Below are 10,442 nucleotides of genomic sequence, written 5' to 3' on the forward strand. Positions count from 1 at the left end.
GAGCTCCATCACAGCTGCATTTACATGTATATATATATATATATATATATATATATATATATATATATATATATATATATATATATATATATATATATATATATATATATATATATATATATATATATATATATATATTTAACCATTCTAGTGTTTTAATTGTGTTATAGGACTCTGAGGTTAATGTTTTAACAGCTTGATCTCACTGAAGATTGAAGCTCTCATTAAACCACAATGTTATCTGTCAAAAATCACAAATACCCGCTTCCTCTGAGACAACGTTCACGCTCCAATCAGGTGTATTTCGGCACATCAGATTGCTATCGCAGTTTTGAAGGAAAATATTTTGAGTCTTATTGTGAAAACGACGCCGGAAATCTCATATTGGCTGATCATGTTCAAACTTTCACGACCTGAGCGCAAGCGAGGCGCATTTGCGAGGAGCGTCCAAACTTTGCGCACAAGGCTGAAGGTGTTGCCTTCAGTTTAAGCTCCAGAGTGTCCAGTTCCGGCTGATCATGTTCAATGAGGACGAAAGATAAGAAGAAGAAGCCTGTCTGGGTGGGACTCACACAAATTGTACCTCTGGGTGAGATTTAGTGACTGAGAGCGCGCTCCTCCGCCTGGATGTATGGTTGACTCCAGAAGACAGAACATTTGCAATATATTCACTGGATGTAATTCATGCCCATTGAAATGGAGGGCAAATTGTTGTTCACATGGATGCTGCTGTGTTCGCTCCTGCGGCCGTCGGCTGCACAAAACACCCGACCTGAAGGAGGTAAGGGTCACTGTGAGAACTGTTGCTTTTATTATAGAGAAAGGTGTCACAAATTGACGTATCCGCATCTGAGGATCAAAATAACACTAAAAAACTTTACAACAAAATAGTAGGCTCTCAAGTTTCATCACATTTTCCCCAGCTGCTGTTGATTTATTTCATTTAAAGGCATTACTTTGAGCTACAGTAACTGTGCCATCAGGAGTTAGTGCAGCTGCAGTAGGTGGAGGGACTGTCTAGGGTGGATCAGGGTGGGGTTGATATTACACCAGTGTTCTCAGTGAAATGGCAGGACTTGAGGAAAGGAATTGCCAAATGATGAAATCCCACAGCCTGGGGCAATGGTTCGCAATATGGGGCACATTCAAGGACCACCCAGGGGTCCTGGAGGTAAAGTTTCAGATTCTCCACATATGACTCTGGAAAAGAGTTGAATTCCCACATTATTGTCAGGTGATGAAATCTCAGCTTAACAGGAGTGTTTTTTCTGAGGCGAAAACAAAGTGGTCTCCAGCACTACTGCAAACAGTTTATTATCATTTGATTCACTATCTAAAGAGAAAAGAAAAAAGAGATGAAGAATCCTTTGTACAATAAAACATCTTATATAAGGGCCACTAACCACATCTTTACATTGATGTAGAGCTGAGATGCTCCTCTGTGAGCTTATTTTGACACTAATACATGCTTTTTTAAAATTGTTATCAGTTCTGTTCAGTGACTACAGATTTGCAGTTTGTATCAAACACAACAAAACACAAGTTATCATCTGTTCTGACAGTGGCGCCTTTATGCGCTGTGGCAAATCTCATGACCAAGAAGTGACTGGGCGGCTAAACTTGGTGCCAGTGACACTGATGGGTTTGTTTTTGGGGACTGGATCTTTATGACTGGGTTTGCATAGCAGATTGTAAGATGCTGGTGCTTTCCATTAATAGACACCTGATGAGACAACTTATCTGGCAGTAACTGGGCTTTTTATAAGTGTACTTGCTGTATATGCTGTCATCCTCGTTGAGTAAAGATCATTTTTCATCCACTGAGACAGAAGCTAGATTTTAGTTATTAGTAGAGCTGCATGATATAGAGGGAAAAAGACCTTTTTTCATTTTTTGTTTTTCTTTGATATGTATTACAATATGACATGGATTTCTACTTTTGGCATTCAGATCTGACTTTGAACTCATCACAAGCGTGTGTGGTCCTGATGTCTATGCTACTTTTCTACAAGTCCAGCCTAGCAAACCTCTACTGCCCATGATTTATTGAGTATCTGTCAAAGTTAGACTCATAACGTATCCATATTCTATACAAGTTGCAAGACCTGCTCTGCTCACTTTGTGTTTTACAAGAGGCCACGTGCGGTTTTTTCCACCATCACATCGCTCGAATACCAATAATGCACCAATAACTGAGATTTATTAACATCTTTTCACTAGATAAACAGTGACAAACAGTGGCTATCTCCAGACGTTAACATAAGGTTTTTAGATAAAGACCTGCACAAAGGTTGAGGCAGGAGTCTGCTCAGTATCACAGCTAACAACTAACAGGAGAGAATTCTTCAGTCTTATGGAGAAGAGTGTTCACGCTGGCATGTGTGTGTACATGTTTGATTTGTGTGTATACATGCTTCACTGGTTTCAACACCTCAAAGTCTTACCAGCACCCCATCTCATGTGTTTAACCTTTAAAAACAAGAGGCGTCCAAAGAAAAGGAGGACTCAGGATATATTTCTTTGCGTGTATTTGCTGTAATATTAAGTCAGAGTAGACTTGTGCCAATCCATGGTCTTCATCACTGTGTCTGTCTCCTATGAGTTTGTTTTTTTGGTCTCCTTAAGCCTCAGTGTGAGCCTTTAATAGCTTTTCCTTTGACTGACTGCACAATCTGAAGATCTGCAACTCAATATTTCTTTTAGATTCAGTCTCTGCTACTGTTTTCATCCTCGCTCTGCTCTCTTTATGACTGTCCAGCATTCCTCCTTGTCTCTCACATGGAACTGCCCGTAACCCCCCACCTCATTCCTGCTTCTTTTAACGCCTTTTATTTCCCCTTGTCCCACCTCCCCTCTCTACTCTCTCTCCCACTAATATCCAATAGCTACTGTTTTCCCTCCCTTTTTGTCCTTCGCTTTTAACATTCACTCTTAAACCTTGGTTCCTGTTACAAAATATGGAAAATTGAGGGAAGAAAAAAACCCTCCCTCTGGCTCAGCGTATGAAAGCCTTTCATCCATCGTCCACTTCCTAAGTTACTGTGATGCCAGCCTCATTGCGTAGTTCCTGTGACTGTTTTTAGTGCTGCTTATCTGCACAACACTTGCTTGTTTGTTGTTTGCTTCTGATTTTCTGTTGCTTTGGTGCTGACAGTATAAGCTGAGGTCACTGTGAGACTGCGCTGCACCAAGACAGTGGATGGGGAAAGGGAGGGAGATTCCAAATATGCGTGTGTCAGAGAAGCAAAGTGGAGACCTGTGGAAAAAGCTGTGGGGCTTAAAAGGAAAGGAATTGTACAGAGCTCCAACTTCAGCATCAAAAGGTTGCACATGCTGATGTTTTCTACATGATTTGCGTATTAATGATTTCTGTTCTTCCTCCACAGTGCTGAACTGCTGCGAGGGGGATGTCCTCTTCTTGGTGGATTCCTCTGGGAGCGTGTCGTCCTACGAACACTCCCGCATGCTCGCCTTCCTGTCTGAGCTCCTCCTCCCCTTTTCGCTGGGAGAGGACCAGGTGAGGGTTGGACTTCTGCAGGTGGGAACCAAACCACGCCTTGAGTTTGGCTTTGGCAAATATCACACCCAAAGTGGTCTCCAAGGGGCTCTGACAAACATCAAGCCTCTCAGAGGGGACACCAACACAGTGGATGCGTTGAAAATGGCTAAAGAGTGGGTGCTGCGACCCGGAGCGGCGGACGGGGCCCGGGCGGGGCTCCCCAGGGTGCTGGTGTGGTTGACGGATGGGGTGAAACCAGGGGATGTGATCGGACCAATGGCTGAGCTGCAGGAGGAGGGTGTGGCTGTGCTGGTGGTCTCCACAGGGCACGGCAACTATCAGGTGCTGAGGCGGGTGGTGAGTCCACCTGTGGAAGACCACTTGTACTTTGTGGACATTGATGACATGAGCATCATCACAGAGGACCTGCGGGATGCCATCATTGGTAGGTATAATATGCGTGACTTCATGGCATGGAGAACGGAATTTGAAACACCAATAATTAGTTCTTTTTCAATAATTAATAGTAATGATTAAGAAAAGAGATAAAAATCAGTGAATAAAAAAACCCTCAAATTTAAGCAACACAACACTTCTTTACACGTCTTTAAGTGAAAACTGATTTGAAAGCACAGGACAAATGACTTGAAAATGTTAGACATATTAGGGAATACCAAATACTTGTAAAGTATTTTTCTAAATATTTTTCAATTAAATTTTTGTAAATTACTTAGATAAAGCTGCAATAAGTGGAAAACTGTAAAAAAAAAAAAATAAATAAATAAATAAATAAATAAAATAAAATAAAAGACAACACTTGCCTAAAATGCACAAAAATAACCAAGGCAAAAATGAACATTCATTTTCAGCATTACACAGGATTCAAACTCAGTGTTCAAGTGAAAGCCCTCTATTTAATCTATCCAGCCAATACTTCCACCACAGAAATTGCTGTTCTATACACTGTCTCATATGATCTGCTCTGGAAAATCTGTGATTGACCAAAACATTTTCTAAACCCTAAATACAAGGCCAAACAGAAGGTGCAGAAGTCTAGTTTCCTCTCTGAATACTCAAATTACAATATGCTGAAAGGTTATTATGGAATTTTTGTGTATACTGTATACTGCCTACCACAGCTTTAAAGTCAGAATAAGGAATGTATAGTTATTAAGTGTCCAGTTAAGTGATTGTTGAACAGTTTTGTCTTGTAACATTTAATGGAAATTTATTCCACCAAAGCATTTTTTCAAAGAGGATTATCACTTGTCCCTGTAGTTACCTTTAATTCTACAGAACCCTTCAGTATATTTCAGAGTGGCTAACAATAGATCCACTCTGTTGGACAAACTATGTCATGATGCCACCTCTGAATTACACAAAGCTTTTCAAAAGTTTTCTTATTGGTGCATATCAGACAACTTATACATCGATGCCAATATATCTGTGAAAGGCCAATGGAAGATACCACTAACCGACTCCACATTCAACACAATATACAGTATATACCTTTGGGATTCTTACTTAAATTTCCAGGTTTAAAATTAGTAAATAAAACCCAACCGCTCAACAGCTTCTCCACAATGATTTTTCAATATTTGTAGCATATAATTGAAATTTCAATAACCTCTGCTACATTATTGTAGTGGCAAAATCTCAGACAAATATCTGAATATAACAGCACATACAAGTATGACTAGGAAAGTGGGACAATACTTTTCATAATTTGGTAAGACTAAAGTTAAATTGCTTTTCATTTCCATTTCCATTCAAACAGCTACAATCCCACTATTGGCCTGCGACTCATAGGTATTACATGTCTCTGTGCTTCTCCCTGATTCCACACATGCTGCTGAAGACAGTGAGACTAAATAAGAAGGTCAGACACTGAGAGTCTGTGTGTAAGAGTCACTGTAATGAGATAGGCCCATCTATTAATGGATTAATGATTCAACATCCCTCCCGACATCCTCTAACACTATGCTAGCCATGATACATATATATACATATATATATATATATATATATATGGACTGTGGAGATTGCCCATTTCTCTGGCCGGATTGGGTAACTGCCATTACACTCACAAGGGACACCTCAGCTTTTATACAGTATACAGCGCAGCTGTAAGACATGATGCATAGTATAAAAAAGGCTTGTGTACAACAAGGAGGAATGCACCAGTCCTTGCTGAGTGTCTAAGCACAGATATCAATGCCTCTGTGGCATTTGTGATTTTGTTGCAGGGCCTCACTGGGTTGGCTATTTCAAGTTGTCTTAATGCAAGGGTTATGACTGCATTTAGAAACCCAAGTCTGGCTGTCTACGTGGGTGGCTGTCCCAAGCCAAAGCATTTTTAGCACTCTGTCTTGCCATCTTCTGTGTCACAGTCACATCTCTTTCGCTTTGCAAAATTACAACTTGTTCCTTAATCTTGACGGACCCATGCAAACTTCGTTTCTCTTTGTTCTGTCTTTAATAGAAATTATCCGAGCTGAGCGAATCCATGTCCGAGACATCTCTACCAACTCCGCCACACTCCACTGGCGACCTGTTCTGTCTGGTTTGAGCGGCCACTACGAGATCCTCTTTAGCCCACTTGTGACTGGAGGAGCAGGAGGTGCTGGTGGGACTGGGACCAGTACGAGCACTCTTGGAACGCAGTACCAGAAACTTCGACAGTCTGCAAGTTCGAGCACTGCCTTGCTAACAGGCCTCAAGCCTGACACCACCTATACAGCAACACTGACCCCAGAGTCCAATGAGCAAGTGTTTAACACGCTCTCTGTGACCTTCACGACAAAGCCAGGTTGGCTTCCATCTTATTTACATATTCTGTCATAAACACTTCATTGTGCACTTACTTAGCTACTTGCACAAAATCTTTTCATGGGTTACACAGGGTGTCCCTAAAGTCTGGACACATAGGAAATCTCATTAACTACAATTTTTTAGCCTCTACAGATTAAATATGGCTATTATATTAAATATATATTGGATTAATTGTCAAATACATATTAAATTCAATATGTTAAAAAATGCATATGTTGAATAAAATGTTGTTAAAAATGTAATTTCTGGAAAATATGTATTTTTGCCTATGTGTCCAGACTTTAGGGACACCCTGTAGTGTAGAAAGGCATTTACTGGTTTCAGCCTCTCAAAGTTGACAATTTGCTGCTTTTATCATATATAGTTTATATCAGTATATCATTGTAAATTAAGAGATCTGTGGTTCAGAATGGTTGGACAAAAAGTCTGAAGATGTCATCTGAAGATGTCATCTGGAATATATGTGTGTGTGTGTGTGTGTGTGTGTGTGTGTGTGTGTGTGTGTGTGTGTGTGTGTGTGTGTGTGTGTGTGTGTGTGTGTGTGTGTGTGTATATATATATATATACACACATTGAATGATATGCCACTACATTTTCAGATTTTTGCCCATTCAGCTGAACTGTCCACTGACTAAAAGACATAAAAATAGTAGTTATTTTTAGTATTATTTTTATTAATTATTATTGTAACTAGTGATGAAATTACGGATCTATAAAATGAAAATGATATCTCCCTCATATCATTTCACCAGAGGTGATCAGCCCAGCTGTAGTAACAGTCTCTGAGTTGCGGCAAAACAGCATTCAAGTGAGTTGGGGTCCTCTTCAGCCAGAGACGGTCACAAGTTACTACATTGAGTATTCTGCCCTGCCCAGGGGCAAGCTCAATGCTGTTACAGTGAGCCCAACGCAGAACTCTACTCTGCTCAGAGGCCTCCAACCAGATACCACCTACCTGGTCACCGTGAGTGCTCGGCACGCCTCAGGAAAGGAGAAGGCCATGTCTGTCAAAGTGTGCACTCAGGAAGGTGAGCTATGTGAAGAAAGTCTGGTCAGACTTGGTGATCTGTTTACTGCACACTAATCCTAATCCTACACAGCCTCCTGTCTGGGTCTTGAATTTCAGATAATTGCAAGCAGTTCCATTCATGTTTGACTACTCCAAGGGCAGTCATGAGCTGTCAGTGGAGTTAGAGCCAACCAGACAGCCACAGTACAATCTGCTCAGTTCTGTTAAAAAGTTTCAGTTTTTCTGTTCTTCTTTCATTCAAGGTCACTTCTTCTCAGCTCCTCTTCCTTTTCAAATATCCCCTGACTAACTTCTCTGTGGTCTCCATCTCCAGTGACCCCAGCCCTGGCAGACCTCCAGCTCACCACGGTGGGCAGTGACTCAGTGCAAGTGGACTGGAAGGGCAGCGTGGCTGGTTTGAAGGGCTACTGGCTCACCTGGGAGTCCCTGCAGAGCTCTGTCCCTGGCCAGCGCTCCTCCCTTTATCTGCCACCTGACTCCCTGTCAACACGACTCAACCACCTCCCCCCTTCGGCTAGAGTGTGTGTGTCACCCATTTACCGTACGGCACGGGGAGAGGGACTATGTTGCACAGCACAGTTTCATTCAGGTGAGTGTGGACAGGGTGGATAGTCAGCTGACCTTATGAAATGTTTTAACAGAGCCAGTCGAGTTAATATATGAAGGCGTAGTTTGAAAGAGACTTGAAAATACAGTCTCTCTTTCTATGAGTAGAAGCAAATCTCAGGAAAGTATTTCCCAAAATGCTGAATTAGTAACAAAGCGATTTTCTCATTTACTGGAAGTGGTCCAGTATCGAGTCAAGTGAACAGCTTTGATTTTACTGTTCAGGTTTTGGTGTGTCTGCCTCTTGAGATCAACACTGAACTTTTCAAATGTAATTTTGCAATGCTGTGAGCACCGCTAATAAAATTTAAATTATTTCTGGCGTGTTGGAATGAAGGCAGAAATCACACATAATTATCTCCAAACTCAGTCAAATAAAAGGTTCCTGTGTGCCTCAATACCAGCAGGAATAAGAAAATATGTGTTTTTATAACATGTTTGTGTTGAACTGAATGAACAGCTCCAGACTGATTCCATTTGTTGTTTGATGGCTGAGAAAAACAATTATTTTGCATTGTGTTTCTTTTACTTGTTATTGTGTCCTATGTAAAGCATGTTGTCTGACTTTAAAGGTGCTACACAAATAATTATGTCTTGCTTTTGAAAAAAATGTCTAAATGTCAGTGTCTCAGCTGCTGTTTTTCCCTCTTCCCTTTAGATGCACTAGCATATGGCTACCATTCATAGCACCCCTGATCTGCAATTGCACCTTATTAAACATGGAGGCTGTGTGAGAAGAATGCTGACTTTCATCCATTATTCTTTGCCCTGCCTTTCCCCTCTGTGGACATCATCCAGGAGAGCTGTGGCTTGGCTCGCTGAGCCCTCATGTGGAAGCCACAGACACCTAAGAGAGGTCTGAGACAGTATTGGCACATTGGCTTCTATAATCTACAACACAGAGGATCTGCTTTTCTGTTTTTGCTGTCTCACCTGGTTTACACCTGTAGTAAAAGTATAATGCGTCAGTAAAGATGCAAACTTAAGATAACGATATTTCTTAGGTCTGTTTTGCAGAGACCGAGCAAGGCATGCTGGGAATGTTAATGTTTCACGTGGCTTGTTTCGGAAAACGGCTTTGCACCATATGTGGGCCACGTGCCCGAATCGGCAATTCTGTTTTGTCTTTTTTTTTTTTTACCAGCGAGCATCTGATTTACATTTATAATGAATACTTGTGTCTTCTACTTCAATGACTTCTCTGTCAACACATGCTTGACAGCATTGGAGACTTGCATGTGCACACTGGAGTGCAATAAGGCAACATTAAATTGTGGTCCTCAAAAACAGGAACCTCAGGATTGCTTTGAACTTTGAAAAAAACAGACCAACCACATGCCCTGAAACTAGAGAGATGCTGATACAGATGGGTGTAGCTGAGGGTAGCCTTGCATAAATGTCTGACATAAATCCATCATTCATATTTATTAATCAAAGAATCATGTAAGTATGAAAATTAATAGCTTAGAGTATTTACAGAAATGCTGTTTACATTTTGAGACTGTTACCTTTTTACTGCCAGTCTTTGCTGCCCCCTACTGAAAGGATCTTTACAGGCTTACTGCTGATCTTTTACTGGTTACTGAGCAAATATGTTGTTGTATGTTTGTTGACTACCATTGAAATTTAACACAAGCTTTCAATAAAGTCACATAATAATTTTGTTTTTATATATATATATATATATATATATATATATATACTGTAGTTCTTTATTGTAGTATGCATAATGTCACTGACTAAAATACTGAATAAATATTCAGATTAGTATGAGAAAAGATCTTCGTTTTAAAAAGGGTCTACACTGATCTTAAAGGCAGCTTAGGACTGGTGAGAAGGACTTAACCACTGAAAACAATCTTTTGTGGCTCTACAAATGCTTTGAAGTGAAAATTTACCATGCAGATAAAGTCAGAAGAGGGAAGTTATCAAGAAGCATTATGGGAAGGGTGGCTTTCAGCACTTATGAAGTCTGACTCATACTAAGGACTGAAACTCAGGGTTTCATAGTTCTTTATACCTTTCTGCAGACTGTTCTTTTAAAAATCTGTGTTCTTCCCTTTTAACCCAGGAAAAAATATTTAGAACATCACTATTTTTGTTAAATACATTTTTGTTTGTTTTTGTACTTCGTTTCAACTGCTGGGAAACACAGAATTTTGGATCTGCATTTTTGGATTATTTAATAAAGGTAAGAATAACTTTCGGATTACAATATAGTGTGGGGAGATGGCACATTTCATGAATCCATTTCAATGCCAGATCTTTCAGGTATCTTTAATTTCTTTCATTTTTTCAAACAAAATTAGGAATGAGGCCATATAACAGTAAATTCACATCACAGATTTATTAATAGTATATGATACTTGGTACAAACATAGTGGTGCATTTTATTTCTACTTTACTCAACCTTGACACAGACAGCTAGAATGTTAGATTTTGGTCATTTCAGATAATGTACACAACATAACTGAC

The 10,442-nt window shown here is 40.2% G+C and overlaps 1 protein-coding gene across 1 annotated transcript; it reads left to right on the forward strand.

Moving 5' to 3' along the window:
• The first annotated feature begins 424 nt into the window (after positions 1 to 424).
• On the forward strand, positions 425 to 9,631 carry vwa1 (von Willebrand factor A domain containing 1). Its single transcript, XM_023298358.3, has 6 exons — positions 425 to 781; positions 3,387 to 3,944; positions 5,982 to 6,308; positions 7,084 to 7,359; positions 7,675 to 7,950; positions 8,626 to 9,631. The coding sequence occupies exons 1-6, from the start codon at positions 685 to 687 to the stop codon at positions 8,652 to 8,654; spliced, it is 1,563 nt and encodes a 520-aa protein (XP_023154126.1). The 5' UTR covers positions 425 to 684; the 3' UTR covers positions 8,655 to 9,631.
• Positions 9,632 to 10,442: the final 811 nt, after the last annotated feature.

This window comes from Amphiprion ocellaris, chromosome 8 (assembly GCF_022539595.1).
Source record: "Amphiprion ocellaris isolate individual 3 ecotype Okinawa chromosome 8, ASM2253959v1, whole genome shotgun sequence".
NCBI classification, from domain to species: Eukaryota; Metazoa; Chordata; class Actinopteri; family Pomacentridae; genus Amphiprion; species Amphiprion ocellaris.

Coding starts and splice junctions, on each gene's coding strand:
- vwa1 (XM_023298358.3), top strand. CDS start 685: ATGCCCATTGAAATGGAGGGCAAATTGTTGTTCACATGGATGCTGCTG. Junction 6,309..7,083: donor GACCTTCACGACAAAGCCAG/GTTGGCTTCCAT, acceptor TCATTTCACCAG/AGGTGATCAGCCCAGCTGTA. Junction 7,951..8,625: donor CACAGCACAGTTTCATTCAG/GTGAGTGTGGAC, acceptor TCTTCCCTTTAG/ATGCACTAGCATATGGCTAC.